The 21,036-nt window shown below is 51.4% G+C and overlaps 2 protein-coding genes across 18 annotated transcripts in view; both read left to right on the top strand.

The window, feature by feature from the left end:
* The window catches only part of Arhgap39 (Rho GTPase activating protein 39), a 160,662-nt gene extending 146,626 nt beyond the window's left edge, over positions 1–14,036 (top strand). For 9 of the 11 annotated variants that reach the window (XM_003463699.5, XM_063231289.1, XM_063231288.1 and 6 more), the window contains 6 exons: positions 7,196–7,288; positions 10,460–10,533; positions 11,429–11,628; positions 12,363–12,454; positions 12,972–13,141; positions 13,315–14,036. In XM_003463699.5, the coding sequence (XP_003463747.1) occupies positions 7,196–7,288; positions 10,460–10,533; positions 11,429–11,628; positions 12,363–12,454; positions 12,972–13,141; positions 13,315–13,509 (824 nt within the window). In that variant the 3' untranslated portion in view covers positions 13,510–14,036. The remainder of the gene's footprint in view (positions 1–7,195; positions 7,289–10,459; positions 10,534–11,428; positions 11,629–12,362; positions 12,455–12,971; positions 13,142–13,314) is intronic. The other 2 variants (XM_003463700.5, XM_063231291.1) reach the window with 2 other exon arrangements.
* A 27-nt stretch (positions 14,037–14,063) lies between these two features.
* On the top strand, positions 14,064–20,815 carry Lrrc24 (leucine rich repeat containing 24). 7 transcript variants are annotated; one of them, XM_063231295.1, is made up of 7 exons: positions 14,181–14,377; positions 15,133–15,304; positions 18,315–18,535; positions 18,663–18,705; positions 18,862–18,941; positions 19,076–19,244; positions 19,813–20,815. In XM_063231295.1, exons 1-7 carry the CDS (start codon positions 14,207–14,209, stop codon positions 20,736–20,738), a joined length of 1,782 nt encoding a protein of 593 aa, XP_063087365.1. In that variant the 5' UTR covers positions 14,181–14,206; the 3' UTR covers positions 20,739–20,815. The 7 variants fall into 7 exon arrangements, with proteins under 7 accessions (XP_023418144.1, XP_063087364.1, XP_063087365.1 ...); XM_013145794.3 differs by lacking the exons at positions 14,181–14,377; positions 15,133–15,304 and adding exons at positions 15,776–15,992; positions 17,585–17,669; positions 17,780–17,938 and having other exon boundaries at positions 18,663–18,941; XM_023562376.2 differs by having other exon boundaries at positions 14,064–14,377; positions 15,133–15,181; positions 18,663–18,941.
* The last annotated feature ends 221 nt before the right edge of the window (positions 20,816–21,036 follow it).

Below are 21,036 nucleotides of genomic sequence, written 5' to 3'. Positions count from 1 at the left end.
TGTTGGCCCAGTCATGCACAGAAATGCACCTTCCAAGCAAAAACACACATCTCCTAGGTCCCTGCCCTAGAGATTCCCACCTGGGCCCCAAGGTCAAGTCCTGGCTGAAACCAGGGCACGTGGCTCTGTGTCTCTGCTGTGGTGTCCACTCTGCTCCACAGGCCCGGCATGGTCAGTTGTCCTCCTTGACAAGGGCAACTGTGGTCAAGCCCTCTGCACTTGCCACATTTGACTATCATCCCACAGCCTGTGGGCAGCTTCCCCATAAGGTTCAGGCCCTCAGATCTCAGTGGGGTCCTACCTGAAGGCTTGAGCAGCAAGGATCATGGTTACTACAGTGCAAGACCCAATGCATGGGCTTCTCTTATGTTTAAGGAGACCAGCCAGCCTTTACCAGAGCAAGCTGCCTTGGGTTGGAAGGTGGGACCAGCTGAGGTCACCATTTGCTGATGACCGCCTGGGACCATGTGCAACGCCCTAGAGGTGATACGGGTTCTGGTGACCCCAACGTCTCAGCTAGGCAGCACCCAGGTGACCAGCCTACATCCTAAGCTGGGCAGAGTGCTCTGTCCCACAACCATTAACATCAACAGACTCTAGCCACACTCATGTAGCATATACACTTCTGTCCACAGGGCATGTGAGTCCAGCTCTGACTATTGCAGCTTTGCCTCTACAGAAGCAACCTGGCTGGTACCACCAAGGTCTCTTTCCATGACCCAGGTGTGGAGCCAGTGTGCACAGAGACTGGGCAGAGGGTGCTGGGTACAGGTACCGTATAGTACCTCAGCCACTTGGGAAATTTCAGAATTTATGCAATAAATTTTTAACATGGATCCCAGTAGATGCAAAGCCTGTGCTGGGGATAGAGCATGAGTCCAGTGCCTGGTCTTAAGGAGCAGGTAGAGTCCTGGGGGATGCTTACCTGTTGGTTTCATAGGTACCTCCTTGAGTTCTTCTAAAGAGTAGTTAAATGCACCTTAAACTGGAGGCTTTAGAAATATGTCTTTGCTGCTCACAGAGCACACAGTCCACAGTAGGTACCCAAGAATGTGCTGAATAAAACTGGGAGCAGTGGGGTTAGAAGTCATTGACCAGCAAGTGTGTGGCTGGGCTGTTCCACCAGCGGGCTCTTGGGAGTTTTGCCCCAGGCCCTATGCAGGACCATTGAGGTCTGTGTGTATCTCCAAGCATCTCAGCCCCAAGGGTTCTGGCTTGCTCATAGGAAAGAAGTGGGCTTAGGCTGGGAGCCACATGAGGTCTGTGAGTTCTCAATGTCATGGGCTGCAGTAGGAACTGGGGTTCTGTGTGGTCCCACCAGAAAGTACCATGCATCCAGTCAGAACCTGTAACCCCAGGATCTAATCTTAGCGTTGCCTGGCTGAGGCTCTTGCTTGGCTGTGGGCCAAGAGAAGAGATGTACACACACAAGGTGGCCATCGTTTCTTCAGTGGGCCCCAGGCTTCTTCCAGCAGCTCACTGTCCCTACACAGTGTTGCCTTTCACGTGCAAGCAGCCCTTTCAGGAACATGGTGCTGGTCAGACAGACCTTGCCAACCTAGAAAGATGTCGTCTGTACTGTAGAGGACAACTGCCTGGCCACACAGCCCTTTACATAGGAAACCACAGCTGAGAGGGGTGGCACCTGTCCCAGAATGTGTGGTGAAGGACGGAGCAAGCCTGGCTCCTGTGCTTGGAGTTGCTTGCTACAGCCACAAGAGCCTTTGACTGACTGGTCCATCAGCATGTGGGCATGACCTCCACTGTGTGGTCATCCCCCCGAAAGGTCACCATGAGGTGACCTCAGCTTGGCCTGGGTCGTCTTGTATGCTGGTACCATTATGGCAGATAGCACCAGTTATCTTCTGGTTGTCCCCCAGGATGCCCTTCAAATAGGTTGTCCCAGACTGTGAAGGAAGTTTGGCCCTGGATATGAGGTTGCAGGAAAGAGCCCTTCAGTATGAGTCCTGTGGAAGGTGTAGCTCTCATGGGCTTCGCTGATGCCCAAGCCCTTATACTCCCACCAGGACTTACCAGCTCCCAGTCAGAAATGACAGGTTGAGCATTGCCTTTGCTTTGACTGTACCTTAAACTCTCAGAAAACAATAAAAACCACAAGGAAAACAGTGTAGCAGTCCTCTAAATAATTAAAAATAGAATTATCATGTGACTGCCAGTTCCACTTTAGGGTCCGTGCCCAAAAGAATTGAAACAAGGGCCCCAGCAGGTACTTGTTGACCCATGTTCAAGGCAGTATATTTACTGTAGCTGGAAGGCAGAGACAACCCAATGTTCATTAATATATGAATGGGTAAACAAAATGTGGCTTATACAGAAGTGGATTATTGTGAAGCAGTGGATTTTTATGACACCTTTAGAAGAAAGGAAGTTATGCTATACATGCTACAGACATGGATGGACTTGAGAACATCGTACAAAATGGAAGAAGCCAGTTCCGGAAGGATAAAGACTGATTCCACTTCCATGACATCCTAAGTTATGGAGGCAAAAGTGGAATGGTGGGAGCCAGAGGTTGGGGAATGGGGGTGAGGGAGTTAGTGTTTAATGGGGACAGAGCTTCAATTTGGGAAGATGAAAAATTTCTGGATGGTGGTGATGGTTGCACAATAATGTAAATATATTTAAGGTGCCTGAACTATATACTTAAAAATGGTTAAAAAGGAGCCAGACAGAGGAGTACACATCTGTAATCCCAGCGTTCCAGGAGGCTGAGGCAGGAAGATTGCAACCCAACCTGGGCAACTTAGTGACTTAGGAACATTTTTGTCTCAAAATAAAAAAGGCCTATGGATGTGGCTCAGTGTGAAGGCTCTGGGTTTAATCCTCAGTGCCTCAAAGAAAAATAGCCACAAATATGAAGGAAATAGAAAAGGAAAAAAAAAAAAAAACTGTTTGGGAAGCTAGAGAACAATTGGGTAAGTGGCAGGAGCCTGACTTGGCAGCAGAGGAAAGGTAGATACTAACCAGACAATAGCTAAGCAAGCAGCAGACTCAAAAGCTCAAGAGTGAATAGGGCCATCCTCCTCGAGCAGTGGATGGAGGAGGGCACCAAAAGCTGAAAACAAAAGGATTGGTCCAAAGTCAGAAACAGAAAAAGCTGAGCATATACCTGGCCTGTATCTTGTGATCTCGGGTCCTCAGGAGGCTGAAGCAGGAAGATAACAAGTTTGAGGCCAGCCTGGTCAACTTAACCAAAATCTCAAAAAATAGAATCAGGCATGGTGACACACACCTATAATCCCAGCACCCTGAAAGCTGAGACAGAAGAATCTCAAGTTCAAGCCCAGGCTGGCCTACTTAGTGAGACTCTGTCTCAACATTTAAAAAATAAAAGAAGGTGTAGCTTAGTGTAGACTCTGGGTCCAATTCCCTGTCCTGCAGTCAATCGATCAGGAAGGCCTTAAGACATAACTCAAGATCAGGGCCCCTGATTTAGTCCCTAATACTTCAAAACAGAGCTTCTGCAGTGGAGTAGGTAAGAGATGAGATTCTGGGTCAGACCATCTGGACCAAAATCCCAGATAACACCATAAGATGGGGTATACTGCCAGGGATTTAACTCGGCAGCATAAGCGCCTGCCTTGCAAGTGTGTGGTCATGAGTTCAATCCCCGGTACCAAAGAAGAAAAGATGGGATATACTAAGAGGCATAAAACAAGTGTCAGTGAATGTGAGTCACAGCATGTGCTATACCCACAGTGGAACTAAAATGGGCGTGAGTGCCCCCCAAAATCTGGGAAATCCCCACGTATTTGGAAACTAAAAATCATACTAAAGAACCCATGGGTCAAATAAAAATTTTAAAAATCAGCATTTTGAAGTAAAAGTCAATAAAGACATACTAAAATTTTCTGAGGCTGTAGCCAAAACAGTTCTTAAAAGAAAATTTATAGCGCCTAAATGTCTCTGTTAGAAAAGATCTCAAATCTTCAGTTACTGCATTAAAAAACTGAAAAAAAATTTATTTACCAAAAATAAACACACACAAAAAAAAAAGACAACAAGGTTAAAAATTAATGAAGGAAACACAGGGAAACAATAGGGAAAAAAACAAAAAGCTGATTATTTTAGAAGACCAATAAAATTTATAAACCTTAGCTAAACTGTTGTGGGCAAAAAAGACAGGGGACAGGGATTTAGCTCACCGGTGTAAGTACCAGCCTGGCAAGTGTGAGGTTGTGAGTTGGATCCCCAATACCAAAAAAAGAAATAAAAAATAAAAAAGAAGACATAAGTTACCAAAATCAAGAATGAGAGATTGGCTGTAACCCCAGCACTTGGGAGGCTGATGCAATTACTGTGAGTTCAAAGCCAGCCTGGGCTGCATAGTGAGTTGAAGGCCAGCCTGGACTATATAGCAAGACCCTGTCTATTTGGGAAAAAAAAATGCTCACAATGGGAGACTGTACAGATGTTAAAAAGACAATAAAGAGATATAATTAACTTTATTCAATAAACTTGAAATTAACAGATTTATTTGGAAGATGGAAGCTACCAAAGGTCATAATACAGGAAATAAATACTCTGAAAAGTTGTGTATCTATGAAGGAAATTGAATTTGCACTTAAAAGCCTTCCCACAAAGAAAATTCCAGGCCTAAATGGCTTGACTGGTGAATTCTACCAGACATGTAATTGTCTATCCTGTGCAATCTGTCCCAAAAAATTGGAGTAGAGTGAGTATTTCCTTAGTCATTCTGCACTAAAATTAGAAAAGGACTGTAAAAAAAACAACATGCCCCTTGTAAATGTGGATGCTAAAATATTTTAACAACTGAATATTACAGTATATGAAAAAGTTAATGCACCTTGACCAAGTGGATTTGATCTAAGGAATGAAAATTGACTCAGTGTTTTTCTGAAAAAGGAGAGCTGGGTGTGGTGGCACTCTGGGAAACTGAGGCAAGAGAATTACAAATTCTAGCCTAGCCCCGTCAATTTAGTGACATAATGAGACCTTGTCTCAAAATAAAAAGTAAAAAAGTTCTGTGGATGAAAATCAATGCAAAGACCCTAGGTTCAATCCCCAGTAACACATTACACACACACACACCATCACTGGCAATCACCATATAACAAAGTAAGAACAAACACATGATCATCTCAATAAAGATACAGAGAGAATAAATGTAACTGACAAAATTCAACATTCTAGTCTTTTTTATTCTTTTTTTTTTTTTTTTTTTCCTTAAACTACAAAAGCCAAGTATAATGGCATACCCCTGAAAGAAAATCTTGGGAGACTTGCGTCAGGAAGATCACCAGCCTGGGCAATTTAATGAAACCCTGTCTAAAGATACAATTTTATTTATTTTTTAAGATAAAATTTTATTTTGGGGCTGGAGATATAGCTTAGTGGCACAGTGTCTGCCATACAAGTGCAAGGTCATGAGTTAGATCTCCAGTACCAGAAAGTAGGCTCAGGGGAGGTAGCAATAGGAAATTACTGCCTATTGAGTACAGAATTTTAGTTTGGGAACATGAAAGGTTTTTGTAGATAGTGGTGACAACTGCACGACATTACAAAGTGGCTAATGCCATTGAATTGTACGTTAAAAATTATTAAATACCTAACTTTATATTTTACCACAATTAAAATATTTTTATAGCTGACATCATATTTAGTGGTAAAAGACTGAATACTGCCGGGCTTGGTGGTACACATTTGTAACCCCAGCTGTTTGGATGGCTGTTATATTACAAGTTCAAGGCCAGGCTGGGCAACCCTGTCTCAAAAAAAAAAAAAGTGCTGCTATATAAGCTCAGTGGTAGAATGCAGAATGCCCCTGGGTTGGATCCTCAGTGCCACAAACACATTCATACTCTGTCTTGAGAAAAATCTGACAAAAGCTGTGTAAGGCTTCTGTACTGAAAGCTACAATGTATAAAAGGCCCAAGTAAATGCAGCGGCATACCATGTGGATGAACGAGATTCAGTGCTACTCAGATAGCATTTGCCAGGCATAGTGGCACACACCTGTAATCCCAGCAGGAAGTTAAGGACCACCGCAAGGTCAAGGCTACCCTGAACTACATAGTGAGTTCCAGGTCAGCCTGACCACATGGAGAGACCCTGGCACAAAACAGACCTAAAAAAAGACACCCTCTGTGTTCTCTCTTGCATTTGGCCCACACTTAGTAGGGTGTACTTCTGCTTTTACTTGACCCAAACCCACTGTGCAGGACCTTTTTTTTCTACTTTTAATAAAACTTTGCAACCATTAAAAAAAAAAAAAAAAGAACAAGTTTCAGTTCAATTCTCATTAGTGGGATTGGGTAGAGAAAGAGAGACAGACACACAGACATAGACAGAAGCCAGACAAGCAAGAAATGGGAGCTAGAATGATCACTGTGTTAATGGATTAAAGTTGAAGGCATCAGGATAAATTCATATTTAGAATAATATAGGTACAGTGGGTATATATAGAAATATTTATAGATGTGTGTACATGCAGGTGTTAACAGACACATATTTTTCCTTGCTTTGTTAGGTGAGAAGAGCTAGAAGCATCCCAGTAGCAATAAGCATTAACCTAGCACCTAGCTTTTAGATTTTAAATACCATTCTCTTCATTACAAGGACCCAGGGTTCTTGGGAAAGTGGCTGGCCTTACGCAGAAGAGAGTCAGGTGTAGTGGTGCCTATAATCCCAACACTCAGGAGGCTGAGGCAGGAGGGTAGCCATGAGTTTGACGGCAACATGGGCTACATAGTGAGTTCAAGACCAGTTTGAACTGCATAGTGGGACCTATGCAGTTGTTGTCTCAACAACAACAAAGATATAGGGACAGAAATAAGGAAGCCGGGAGGGCAGAGGGGAAGATGATGGGGCTGGGACAGTGTCACATTGGGTTATAGCCCAAAGCATAACAAATACCCACAACAAATAACCAAGGTCACTAGCAATAGCAAGAAGCAATGTGCAGCCCAGCCCAGGTGTGCCCAAGCGAAGGGGCTGGCCTTCTGATCGCAGCGTGCTGGAAGAGCCCTGACACCTTTTTGCAGCCTTGTGTATGCACACTCCCACACTCGCTCACCCAGACAAGCTCGGTGCCCTGCTGGACGGGCGCAGCCCCTGCTGAGCCAGGGGCCTCCTCCCCACCAGTGTGGAAAACACATGGGCGTTGGCTCCTGGCATGTGTTCTGTGGTCCTCATGGTTCTATTTGCTCTCCAGTGACACAGCACATAAAAGAGCTCCTGGAAAGAAACACTAAGAAGAAGTCCAAATTGAGAAAGAAACCCAAGCCTTATGTTGAAGAGCTGGATGGTAGGGCCTCTGCAGCCTGGCGCTGCCTCTGCACCATTCTGCTCTCCTGCCACGGCCGCCTGGCCTCTTCTCTAACCACTTCTGGGCCGGGGAGGGGCACTAACCTCAGGCCTGGGACCTCCTGAGCCTGGAGGCCCTGGTGGCTAACAGGATACTGTACCTTTCTTGGCGATACCAGAGCAGTTCCCACCTTGTTTCTTGAGTTTTGTGGGCAGGAGGCATAAGGACCAGCTGCCTAAGACCTAGATCCACCCACAGGTGAGTGTCAGGGCATCCTATGGCAAGGGTCTCCATAGCCCTGTCCTGCAGCCAGGGAACCAAGTATGTTAATCAAGAGTTACCAAGAATTTCCTTTCTGCTGTGGGCCCCCAGCAAGACTGCTTGGATTCTGGGATCTTTCCTGCCCTTTGCCTAGGCCCTGGCTCAGTACCAACCTGCCTAGTGGTTCCCACTGAGCACCAGTTCAGCTCCTGAGGCTCTGATCCCCACCCCTGAACCTGCTCTGATCTTCCTGCATCTCCTCTGTGCAGAGCTACTTTTACCTCATAGGGTTCACACTGGTCTGTCTAGAACCTGTTCTTCTGCTCTTGGTCTGCTCCCCTCTAGAAAGCCCTCTCTGTTTACTAGGGGGACCTATGCACAAGGACAAGGAACTATCTACAGATGAGTCCTGTTTAGAACAAACTCTTGGGCCGGGTGTGGTGGTGCACTCCTGTAATCCCAGCACTTGAGAGGCTGAGCCAGGTGGATTGTGGCAAATTTGAGACCAGCCTGGGCTACAAAGTGAGCCCAAGGCCAGCCTGAACCTCATAGTAAGACCCTGTCTCAAAAAGACAGGAAAAAAAAAAAAAAAAAAAAAAAACTCTTGAGCCAACAGGAGGCCAGGTTGGCATCTGCAGGGCTGGGCACTTGGTCTCATCCAGGAGCCTCTAAGCATGTCCTCAGTAGGTTTGTGCCAGGGCAGCTACAGACCAGGGTAAGGTTCCAGGCCATGGGTATCCATCCTCAGATCACTGGGACAACAGTGGAAGGAGCTCTGAGCTCCTGCCTGAGCCAACCACTGGTACCGGGGAGCTGGACAGACATCAGCTGTCCATTAAGCTTGTTGCTGAAGCAGGGATATGGGCCTGGGTAAAGCCATCAGGACCTTGCAGTGCACATGCAGGTGGGGCATGAGGAGCAGTCCTCCTGCACGGCAAGGTGGGCACACACAGCCTCATAGTCAGGACCTGGCACAGGAGCAGGAACTGTGGAGAGCTGCTCTGTCAACCCCTCTGTGAGTAGCAGTCTCCACCATGAAACCAGACTTCACCGCTGCCAGGTAGATGGAAGTGCTGGCTGAGGTATCTCTCCCAAGCAGAGTATCTCTCCCAAGTGACTTTTTCCTGGGCTGGCTCTGAGCACTGCCTTTTTCACCCTAGGTGCTCAACAGAGAGCAGAAGTCATCACAGCTTTCTGCTCCTGGGATGCATTTGGCCCTGACTCAGTCCTTACCCCACCCCACAACTATGATGCCAGCACCTTGTCTGCCAGTCACTGGCTCCCAGCTCACCCATGAAACAGGCGTTCCTGTCCCCATCCCACAGAGGAAGAAATTGAGGCACAGAGGTTTCTCATGTCCCGACCACTAGCCAAGAAGCGGTTTCCCCAGGATACTGTCTTAATCCCTGCAGGCACAGGCAGAAGGCCTGAGCATTGGGCCCCAGGGTGGCTCTGTGTGCCCGTAAGGACCTGTCTTCCCCCAAGGGCAGGAAGCAGCAGCTCAACCCCCTCATGGAATGACAGTAGGTTCCAGCCACTGCACTGAGCCAGGGAGAAATAGTGCAAAACTTGCCTGCTCTGTGCTCTGAATAGCAGGGCTGTGGTCCAGGTTCTTCTGTATGTGCCATACATTCTCCAAAACAAGGGATCCTCAGAGCTTCCCAGCAGCGCAGAGTGGCCTATGGTGGAATGTCCTGGCCCTGTCTGGAGCCAGATGAGTTTAGAACCAAGACCTTCTGCCAGGGTCTGTGGGTCTCTAGGGACCTGTGGCTGTGTCCAGGACTTACATGTCTATGAGAGGTTTGTTTTGTGTTTTGTTTGGTTGATTAAAGAATTCCCTTCCGGCCAGGGATTTAGCTCAGTGGCATAAGCACCTGCCTGGCAAGTGTAAGGTGGTGAGTTCAATCCCCAGTATCAAAAAAAAAAAAAAAAAAAAAAAAAAAAAAAAAAAAAAAATCCCCTTCACGGATTCAGTGACAACTACTTTATAACTTGAAAATGTTTTTATGGACTAAGACATTTGCTTTGTTTTTTGAACTGGAGTCCAAGCTCCCTCATATCCTCAGACATCCATAAGAAACTGTTTCCTTTCAAAGACATCTCCAGGATCTAGAGATGTCCCTTACCCTGGCAGCTGGCAGGCAATGGGATTAGCAGGCAGTGCCTTCCACAGGAGGCAGGGAACGGATACCCAGAAGCACTCGGTCCAGGTCACCTTTCTGTCCCTGACTTTTCTCGGTGTGTGCTCTTGTCTGCCTCCCTCTTCTTTCCTACCTGGGAGCACTGCGCAGGTCCAGACCCCCAGTACCATGCCCTTTCTAATACCTGCTCTGTCCTCCAGGACTACTTTTCGAATCTCAGCTTTAGGGGCGGGGCTACAAATCCTTTCCCTTGAGAAAAGAGTCCCAAGGTGGTCTTGCCTCTACCTTGCCCTCCTTCAGGGGTCAGGGTGCTGCCCTGTTCCTTCCCTTTAACTGTGGGCCGCACCTTGGACCTCTGCCTCCCTCACCCCACCCCTATCCCCAGGTGGGGCTTCCGGGTGGAGTGGTGTGGAATGAGGTTTGGAGGCCTTGGGACCTAGGTCACGCCCTGTCCTGCCAGTGAGGCATTAGAAAGAAGTATCCGTGTCCCCTCCTGGTGGAGGAGTATGTGGGCTGGCAGAGGATTTTCTCCCCCAGCCTGACCAATGGAGGTACGGAAGTACCCCTTTTTGCTTCATATGGGTCTCTGCTCTAAAGAACATTGGCTGGGAGAGTAAGGACCACTCCACTGGTCAGGAGTGAATGTGAGTCTAGCCATTCATACCCTAGTGCCCCTTCTTGCAGGAACTGCCCTTCTTTGTTGCCCCCCAACGTTAGTCCCTGCACCCACTCATCTGCATCAGGCTGACCAACACCCATTCTTTTCCAGGGGTGGCGATAAGCACCTACGCCAAGTACTGTTACCACAAGCTGCAGAAGGCGGCCCTGACAGGGGCCAAGAAGGTACAGGCATTTGTGGGAGTACCAGAGTGGGGTGGCAGAACATGAGGGGCCCAGAGCCCAACTAGGTGGCCAGCCAGGAAGGCCTTCCTGCTAGGACACTATTTCAGGTTCAATGCAGGCAAGGGGGTTGTGGGAGAGGCCAAGGTGTCAGGCAGCCTACATCATTAGGTGACCAGCCTCCTGGCTATGTCCAGCCTGGCCTCAAGCATGGTGTGCAGATCAAGGAGTAGGATCCTGGGTACACGGAGCTAAGAACCCAGCTTGTGTGACCAGGTGCAGAGGCCAGACACAGCTACAATGGAGACTTCCCACTGGAGTGGACCCCCTTCCCTGGCAGTCTCAGGCTACAGGGAGGCCCACAAAGAGCACCAACCACTGCAGTCTGTGGACGCCTATGCCTGCAACATCAGCCCTTCATCCATCCTCCCCTTTTCCATCAATTCCCTCCTTGCTCTAGAGGATCTCACTCCTTGGTTTTGGCCCCCTTTTCCTCTTTCCTACAGCCCACCTCCAGGAAGTACCTTGGGCCCCTTGTACCTGTTCCAAGGCCTGGCCTAGCTTCCTTGCTTCCTCTCCCTTTTGATATGTTACCCTACCACAGAGCTCAGTCCTGCAGTCAGACTTTCAGAAGTGTCACAGGTCAGCTAGCCCAGGCCTGTGTGTCCCTGATAGCCCAAACTGGCCCATTGAGGCATAGCTCCCATTTCCCCACATAGCCTGTGGGATCACTTACAACTTCAGGTGCTGTAGATGGCCTGGAAGGCAGCCACTGTGGCAACTCCAGCCAAGCATTAAGGGGGAAATGGCACCAAGCTGGGCATCTCTGGAGGATTGAGGGCGAGGAGGGTGGAAGCTGGGAGGCTGAGCCAGACCAGGAGAGTGGTTGTCTTCACAGGGGCTGAAGAAGCCCAACGTGGAGGAGATCCGGCATGCCAAGAACGCCGTGTTCAGCCCATCTATGTTTGGCAGCTCACTGCAAGAGATCATGAGTATGCAGAAGGAGCGTTACCCGGACAGGCAGCTGCCTTGGGTACAAACGCGGCTCTCCGAGGAAGTGCTGGCACTCAATGGTGACCAGACGGAGGGCATCTTCAGGTGCCATGCCAATCCCGGGCCCTGGGTGTGGGGGCCGTAGGCATGTGTCACCACTCATATCTGGCAGGCAGGAACCACTGAGTCAGGCCCAGTGAGCCTGCTTTGGAATAGATGGAAAGGTGGGTTATCTTATGGAGGCAGATCTTGACAGACAAGATAGGACGCTATCCTTGAGAGGCAGGTCTGCTGGGTTCCCTCTGCCTCCATAACAGCAGCAGAGCTAGTCAGCCATGGTGTGTCTGCAGAAATGGCCACCAGGGTCCTGAAAGTGCTTGGAAGACAGCCAGAACCAGTGCCTAAGACCTGAGCCTGAGATGACATGCAGCTGGCCAGGTGCAGGTTTAACCAAACAGCTCAATAACACCAACTCACATCATGTCTCTGAACAGGAATATGACAGCCCTTGCCTGCAGGTATCACATTTCTATGATAGTTGCTCACATGTCAGAACCAGGAGAATCCAGGTCCCCTAAAGTACAAGGAAAGTTGAATGTTGCAGGTTTGGGCCTTAGAGGCCCTGCAGAAAGTCCAGGAAGAGATGGTGGCCTGGGAGGACCTCATACTCAGGTCCTTGTGCATGGGAAAGGGACCCAGAAGGTGGCAATGGGACCCAAAATCACATACACTAGGAAAGGGGTAACTAGATGGAGGCCTTGAGGGACTGTATTACCCCCATCCCTGGGCAGCTGGGCATGCCAAGCTCTCTCAACTGAGACCTGCTCTGTACTGCCCAGGGTTCCTGGGGACATTGATGAAGTGAATGCCCTGAAGCTGCAGGTGGATCAGTGGAAGGTGCCTACAGGCCTGGAGGACCCCCATGTCCCTGGTGAGCACTCAACCCACTCAGCAAGGACAGGCCTGGTGTAGGCCATGGGGCCTTGAAGGGTTCATAGGTGCTGGCCTACATGCACAGTCCAGAAGGGAGATGGCTACTAACCCCTCCAAGGGCCATTCAATACGTTGTCTTCCTCCTGTCCAGGTCTGCCATGGCTTCATCTTATGACCCTCTGTTCTCTTAACTGTGTAGGCTGCCTTGGCCAACACCCCCACTTCAAGTAACCATCTGTCTTGGGTCACCCCAGTTAAGCCCCTAGAACTGCTCAGCCTGGGGCATAGGGGTGGAAGGGGGGGTCCAGGCCAGCTCCTTATAGCAGCTGCATAGCACTGCAAAAAACTTGTGCAGTCTCTGAGGCATCCCCACCCCCACCCCTGCCTCCAGGATTGTGGTATGGCCAGGGGGCCCTTTTGTGGTGACCCTTCCCTACACTCCTGAGTGTGGCCCAGTGGACTGCTTGGACCTGGTGTCCCCAGAGCAGGTCCCTCTAAGCCTCACCCATCTGCAGCATCACTGCTGAAGCTGTGGTATCGGGAACTTGAGGAGCCCTTGATCCCGCACGAGTTCTACGAGCAGTGCATCGCACACTACGAGAGCCCAGAAGCTGCAGTGGCAGTGGTACACGCGCTACCCCGCATCAACCGCATGGTGCTGTGCTACCTCATCCGATTCCTCCAGGTATACCCGGCGCCACCTTCCCAACCGCTGTATTCACCTTCCGCCTCACCCCTTGCACAGGCGTTCGTGCAGCCCCATCAACCACATGGTGCTGTGCTACCTCATCTGATTCCTCCAGGTATGCCCTGCCCCGCCCCCAACCCTATCCACCCTTCGCCTCATCCCTTGCACAGGTGTTTGTGCAGCCCGCCAATGTGGCCATCACCAAGATGGACGTCAGCAACCTCGCCATGGTGATGGCACCCAACTGCCTACGCTGCCAGTCAGATGACCCACGCATCATCTTCGAGAACACGCGAAAGGAGATGTCCTTCCTGCGTGTGCTAATCCAGCACTTGGACACCAGCTTCATGGAAGGAGTGCTATAGCGCGGGCCTGGGCAGCATGGGGCCCCGCCGCGAACCAGGAGCAGCCAGGCCAGGGCCGCGCCACCTTGCCCCGAGAAGTGCCTTCTGTTCCCAGTGCCGAGCACATTGCCCTCCCCTTCCTGGGCTCAGGGCTGGCGGACAGGGGGCGAGAGTATTTTTTTCTTGGGGTAGTCTGGAATCTGTGCATAGAGATATAAATAGAATGACAACGACGTTTGCTAAAAGACATTCTAATCCGACACCATTCGCCTCAGGTACGACCTTGTGTCGCCACCCTGTGGCGTTGACCAGCCTAGCGTCGGTTACAGTTTCCACCCGGAATCAGTTTTGCCAACTGTTGTCAAACTTCATTTCTCCCCAATTTTTATATATATATTTTTAGAGTTTTTATTTATTAAAAATAAGCCCAGTCCGCCGCGTCCCGTGACGCAGGGTCCTCCTTCCAATGGGCCTTGACTTCTCGAGGCAGCTCGGCGCTGGCGCTCGCTCTGGCGCTTCGTGTGAATAAAGTTCATGTGGATACTCGGTTCGCTGCCTGCTGCTGCTTTCCTTCTGCTTGGGGCTCGTGCAGATCAGGGCGGGGCGTGGCTGCCACCTGAGCGCCGGAACCCAATGCGCACAAAAGTGATGCCGGGGGACACTTATTTCCGCAGCGCCGCTCCCCAGATGACCGGCCTGCTGCTTCCGATACGGAAGAATGTGGCCGCCCCATCGTGGGGCCCTCCGGGCCCTGTCTTTGTCCCTTGCCTTGGCACGGCCACAGGGCGCTCGAACCTATAGAGGAGAAAGGAATGTCTCCTACACGCAGGGCCAGAGCCCGGAACCCCGGACCCGCGAATATTTTTACTACTTGGATCATCAAGGCCAGGTGGGGGGCGGGTCGGGGGGCGTGCTTGGGGCGGAGGCAGAGGAAACGCGGCCCGGAGGGGACGCTAAGGTTCTTAGCCTAAGTTGGTCAACCTAAACCATCCTGCCACACCACGCCGCGTCCCCGAGTCCTGGGGCTGAAGTCTCAGGACTGAGGGAGACTTGCCCTACCTATCTTAGGAGCCCTGCCCAGAGCGTGCAGCATATCCCAGAGGGAACAGGCCAGGTAACCTCAGTGGAAGTGGTATATCTTGGTTAGAAACTTGGAAACCGGGAATGGTGGCACATGCCTGTAATCCCAGCACTGGAAGGCTGAGACTCCGTAATCACTGCAAGTTCGAGCCCAGGTGGGCCTGAGTTACATAACGAAATCCCGTCTCAAGGGAAAAAAAATACGAAACAACAAAAACTTGAAACTTAGAAACTTGAAAGAGACAAGAGATAAGGGCTGCTGGCTCGCAAAATCTGCAAGGAAGTGCTAAACCGGAGTGGGTAGAATCTTTTTTTTAAAGACAGGGTATGGCTATATAGTTCAGGCTGGTCTTAGAACTCCCTATGTATACTTCCTATGTAGCACCGAACTCGCCTCAATCCTCCTGCCTCTGCCTCCGAAGTGCAGAAATTACAAGCATTTGCCACCACCGCTGGCGAATATCCCAGATTTACACAGTGTGCACAGAGATGCAAAGACAGTGGTCACAGGCCTGGGCCTACCCCCTGGGACTCACTGTCCACTGCCTCCTACTCTGTCTGCAGCTCTTCCTGGATGACTCCAAAATGAAGAACTTCGTCACCTGCTTTAAAGGTACGGCTGCGCCCCTTCCTTCGTCCCTCAAGGGGCCTGGCGGTCTCACTGAGGCCGGAGCGGTCTTTAACGTGGTGCATGGCCCAGCGCTTCCTGGGGAGGAGGACTGCTGGGGGTCTCCTGGTGAGCATCTGCACCTTTTACTCTCCTAGACCTGCAATTCCTGGTCACCTTCTTTTCCCGCCTGAGACCCAACCATAGCGGGCGGTACGAGGCCTCCTTCCCCTTCATTTCGCCTTGTGGCCGAGAGCGCAATTTCCTGCGCTGCGAGGATCGGCCGGTGGTCTTCACTCATTTGCTGAAAGAAGTCGATGGGTCATCTCGCCTGTCCTACTGCGGCGGGGGCGAGGCCCTGGCCGTGCCCTTCGAGCCAGCGCGCTTGCTGCCCCTGGCGGCCAATGGGCGTCTGTACCACCCGGCCCCGGAGCGCGCGGGCGGCGTAGGTCTGGTGCGCTCAGCCCTAGCATTCGAGCTCAGCGCCCACTTGGAGTACCCGCCCGGCGATTCCATACTGCCCTCACATGTACGCTGGGGGGGCCGCCGCCTGGCCCTCACCTTGGACTTGGCCCCGCTGTTGACTTCAGCCCCTCAGTTCTGACTCGGAGGTCTCAAACCCCACTCCGCTTAACCCCCCACCCCCACCCCCAGGTCTCCCCAAGCAATTGGCTTACACAGGCGACGTCAGTCCCGGGCGGCAGGCGCAGGAGGCGGGGCCCCGGCGCGCGTGCGCGCCCTCCCCTCCCCTCCCCGCTGCCGCTCCGGCCCGGCTGTCACGGGCACGGCGGGGAGCCGCACATCGCGGGAACGTCAGGTGAGCGGGCCCCCGGGACCAAGGTCGCCAGTCTTGGGACGGAATCCCAGCAATATCTTGCGTCCGACCTGTGCGCAAAGGGCCAGCAAACCTGCAAAGAGCGTGCGGACCGGTGAGATGGAGGGAGCGTGGAGGCCACGCCCTCCCCCGGGCCCCGGTACCCACCCGCGCCACAAGGTGCAGACAGGGAAGGTCGAGAGGGATTCAGGTGTCAGGTCTCAAATGCTGTCGCGAGATATTGGCTCGAGAGGAAGCATAGCCTGCTCCGTGTCTTCTATCCAGGTTGGTGGCTGGAAGGCTAACGCCGTGCCCCGCGCCTAGCCAGATTAGGGGGCTTTCCAGTGGTAAAAGGATTTCTGGGCTGTTTTTTCCAAGAGGCCCTTATTCCTGTCCCGCGTCTCTTTTACAATGATGTGCACCCCAGGGGTCCCTGTGAGCAGCAGCTCTGAGCCTGAGACCATGGCTTTGCTGCTAGTGGGTAGGCAGGCAAGTCCTGGACCCAGGGGCCACTCCTTCCAGCTCATGACTGTTAATCCCACAGCCCCAGATAATGCTCCCAGCATCGTGAAGCTCACATGGATTGTTGAGACACCTGGAAACTGCTTCTGTCTGGCCAAAGCTATTCTATTAAAACTTATTTCTATACTTACTTCATTTCTAAGACTTTAAATAATTATGTGAGGTAACAGTTTTGGGCAAGGTTGAAACAAACATCAAAGCCACTCGATTCCTTTCAGTATACCTCAGGATGAGTAGTAGGACCTGGTAAACAGGCAAAGGAAACTGTGCCAGGTGATGCTGGAGGCCATGAGACAGTACACTCTTGGTCCTGTCTTTCCTGACACCAGATGAGCTGGCTTCTCAGCCCTGGCCTTACCTTTAATTAAATTTAAAGCTGTACTCATGGCACTTAAACCAGACCCCAGCTTTTCCATCCCTGGGGCCTTTGGTGCATATACATAAACCTGCACTGGCCACATACTCCTCAATAGTCTGTGACGTCATTGAGCACAGCCCACTCAGGATGCCACATTAGAAAACAGCTCAGTGGTAGAGTGTGTGCTTAGCTTGTGTTTCACCTGCATGAGGCTGTTGAACCAATCCCCAGCACCCCCTCAAAAAAAGACCCAGACATGGTGGTACATACCTGGGAGGCTAAAGTAAGAAAACTGCAAGTTTAATCCCAACCTGGCCAGTGTAGTGAATTGAGACCCAACACATTAAGAAAAAAATAAAACGGGCTGGGAATGTAAAATATGCCCAGTTCACTCCCCAATACCAGAAAAAGAAAAACCTACTTGATAACCCAAGTTCTTCTCTCATACCTCAGCTTTACTAAGATCCCACCTACCAAAAAAAGGCCTTTTTACAAAGCAGCCTAGGATGCAAAAGCCCAAGGCTCCTGAATCCATTTTCCTATTGTCTCACCTTCCAATTTTGTACAAGTTACCTGAGAAAAAGCCCCAACTTTCCAAACACCCTGCCTACCTTCACTCCTAGGAAGGTACAGTAGATGCTTTGCTAAGCTTAGCCTGGACTTCCCTATGGCTCATAGTTCCTCCAAGATCAGATCTACCATCATCTTCCCTCAGGTTGTGACAAATGAACCTCAAGATTTTGGGACAGCACAAATGCAAAGGACAAAAAGAACTAGAATTAACTGTGAGATAAGTTCAGGTAGGGACCTGGGCCTTGTCTCAGGGACGCAAAAAGGGCCTCTGTTGTGGGCTGAGCATTAGGTTCCTGGGAGGACAGGAGACATACACACCCAGAGTCTGCTCTCTCAGCCTCTGCACATGCTTGGATAACTGGTCCTGGACCGTGCCATCTGACATTCCCCAAGCCTTGGCCCTGGGAGCTACATGGGCTCAAAGAATCTCACCAAAGTACAGATGTCATTGGAGAAGCTGGAGGCCCTCACTTGTCCAGAAGGGGTCTGGAGCTGGGTGAGTCCACACATGACCTTCACATTCTGTGAAGAAGCCGAAGACACCAACAGTTCATTTAACCTCATGCCCTCGGTGTTTATGTAGGTGGTTCGTCAAAGGTAGAAACCAGAAAATTCCTTTTTTTTTTTTTTTTTTTTTTTTTTTTTGTCTTTTTGAGACAGGGTCTCGCTATGTAGCCCAGGCTGGTCTCAAACCTCAGCTTCCCACATGTTGAGATTATAGAAGTGTGCCACCACTTGAAACCAGAAAATTTTATTCACCTATTTCTTGAGCTGACAAAACTATTAAAAAGTTAGATACAAGTTGTGAGCCTCCATTCATGCCCTTGTGCTAGCTCTGGAGTATTGGCTGTGGCCCCCCACCTTTGTTTCAGGAGGCACATCCTGTCTACAGCTGGACCCTGAGGAAGCCTGGCAGTTTTGTGGGCTGCTCTCCCAGGAGATGGCCTCCAGGGCTCCCATGCTGTTGCTGCTGCTGCTCCTCCCATCCTGCCCTGAGGGCTGCCCTGCTGCCTGCCACTGTTACAGTGCCACGGTGGAGTGTGGTGCCCTGCGGTTGCGAGTCATCCCACAGGGGATACCCCCAGGGACGCAGGTGGGCAGCATATCCCAAGCCTCTGGACTGAAGTATCCAAGGGTACACGTGGGTGGGTGGGTAGGGGCCACCCCAGAGAGTAGGAGGCTTTGCCATGGTGTAAGCATCTCCCTCCCCTGGCCCACAGACGCTGTTCCTGCAGGACAACAGCATCACGCGCCTAGAGCCAGGTACGCTGGCTCCACTCTCCTCCTTGCGCCATCTCTACCTGCACAACAATAGCCTTCGAGCCCTGGAGTCTGGTGCCTTCCATGCACAACCCCGTCTGCTTGAGCTGGCGCTCACTGGAAACCAGCTTCGAGGCTTACGTGGAGCCGCCTTTGCAGGGCTTGTGCAGCTTCGTGTGCTCTACCTGGCAGGCAACCAGCTGGTGCGGCTGCTGGATTTCACCTTCCTACACCTGGCGGTGAGCACCAAAGGCCTAGATGCAGGTCCTCTTCCTGTACAAGTTGATGTGCTGACTGTAATAGGGGGAGAAAATTCAGAGTAGTCTAACTTGTCTGGGCACCTTTTCCTGATTATCTCCTGTCCCTACTTCAGCGACTGCAGGAGCTGCATCTGCAAGAAAACAGCATTGAGCTGCTGGAAGACCAAGCCTTAGCGGGGCTCTCCTCCCTGGCCCTGCTGGACCTTAGCAGAAACCAGTTGGGCACCATCAGCCAAGAGGCTCTGCAGCCCCTGGCCAGTCTGCAAGTCCTACGCCTCACAGGTAACTCTTGGGGCAAGAGACTCTGCCTTGGCCACAATGGCAGTAGAAGAGAACCGGCCCATATATGGAGAAGACATCTATACCAAACCTTTGTGCACCATTTTGGAGGGGCACACCACTGTTGCAGCTAGGTTAGAGAACTGCCAGGAATGGGTAAGCTGGCAGAGATAGCTCCAGCATCTACCTAAGGAAGACAGAAAAGGATAGAGTGATTTAAAAGTACCAGAGTTCTTGAATACCTTCAGGCCATCAGAAGGCAGACAGGCAAAAACAGAAAAGAGATAGCTGGCCAGGATTGGGAGCATTTCCAGGAGAGTTTATCTGTAGATAAGGTTTTAGTGCTGTTGGGATATCTATGGTGGTTTTCCAAAACAGTGAGACTTAACTTGAGTGAGAAACTTAAGAGGAGCAGAAGCTTTCTCAGGGACAGGCAATGAACGGTCTGCCACCACCTTAGGGAACTTGGAATCAAAGAGGTGACAAGGATTCTGGAATCTAGTGAGATGCTGTGAAAGATGGGAAAGGGGTAAACCCCAACTCAACAGGTTCTGTTCTGTTCTGCCTACAGAGAACCCCTGGCGCTGCGACTGTGCCCTGCACTGGCTGGGTGCTTGGATCAAGGAAGGGGGCCAGCGACTGCTTAGCTCCAGAGACAAGAAGATCATGTGTGCAGAGCCCCCGCGCCTGGCGATGCAAAGTCTCCTGGATATATCCGGCAGTAGCCTCATCTGCATTCCGCCCTCTGTACATGTGGAGCCGCTGGTGGTCACAGCCAACTTAGGAGAGGATTTGCGGGTGGCCTGCCAGGCCTCAGGCTACCCGCAGCCCCTGGTAACCTGGCGGAAGGTGCCCCAGCCTCGGGAAAACCGGCCACAGGCCCAGGCCCAGCTGGAAAGTGGAATGCCAACCCTGGGAGGGCACGGGGCTCCTGATACCGGCAGTGGCATGCTTTTCCTCACCAATATCACGCTGGCACATGCCGGCAAATATGAGTGTGAAGCCGCCAATGCAGGAGGCGCCGCACGTATACCCTTTCGCCTCTTGGTGAACGCTACCCGGCCACACCGGCTGGCCCCTCTTGCCCCGGTCGTGCGTCCCGCAGACCACGAGCCACAGCATGAGACAGGCAGCATGGCCTTCCGCGCCCTGGGCCTGGCCACACAGACAGCCATCGCAGGGGCCATAGCATTGCTGGCACTCACAGCGCTGCTGTTGGCAGCCATGATCTGCCGGCGCCGTCGCAGGCGGAAAAAGGCGCGCGCGCCGCCGGGGGAAGGCACGCTGTTTGTCAACGACTACTCAGACGGGCCCTGCACCTTCGCGCAACTTGAGGAGCTCCGCGACGAGCGCGGCCACGAGATGTTCGTCATTGATCGTTCCAAGCCCCTGTTTGTCGAGGGCCCGGTGGAGACTCCCGAGGATCGAAGCACGACGGAGGGCCTGGCGCCGATGTCCCGCCTCCCGCCGCGCGTTGCCTATGAGATCCACTGCTGAGCACACAGCACGTACCGATGACGTGTGCACCGGGGATTGGCCGGCGCAAACCCTCATCAGTAAAAGTGGAAGCCGCGCTTTTGCGCTGAGCCGTGTGTATGGCGCCGCCCACGGGAGTCCTGGGGCCATGAGGGGCTAGAGCCAGGGAGGCTCCCAGAAGCCCTTCCAGGGGGAAAAGCGCTGGCCCTGGTCAGAGGTTCTGTTATCGTTAGCAACGATGGGGAGGAAAATAGGTGAGATGACAGTTGCTTCCCAGTGGTCATACCGGCGTAACACGAGATAGAATCAAGGCACTCTT

This window comes from Cavia porcellus, unplaced genomic scaffold, assembly GCF_034190915.1.
Source record: "Cavia porcellus strain 051 isolate PalLab524CR breed Dunkin Hartley unplaced genomic scaffold, mCavPor4.1 scaffold_19, whole genome shotgun sequence".
NCBI classification, from domain to species: domain Eukaryota; kingdom Metazoa; phylum Chordata; class Mammalia; order Rodentia; family Caviidae; genus Cavia; species Cavia porcellus.
This window is presented reverse-complemented; position numbering and strand designations above follow the sequence as displayed.

What these genes read in the sequence shown, in the direction of transcription:
- Lrrc24 (XM_063231294.1), top strand. Translation starts at nt 14,207, where the DNA reads ATGTGGCCGCCCCATCGTGGGGCCCTCCGGGCCCTGTCTTTGTCCCTT. An exon ending in GGATACCCCCAGGGACGCAG is followed by an intron (nt 18,536 to 18,662) that starts GTGGGCAGCATA and finishes CCTGGCCCACAG; the next exon opens with ACGCTGTTCCTGCAGGACAA. An exon ending in GCAAGTCCTACGCCTCACAG is followed by an intron (nt 19,245 to 19,812) that starts GTAACTCTTGGG and finishes TTCTGCCTACAG; the next exon opens with AGAACCCCTGGCGCTGCGAC.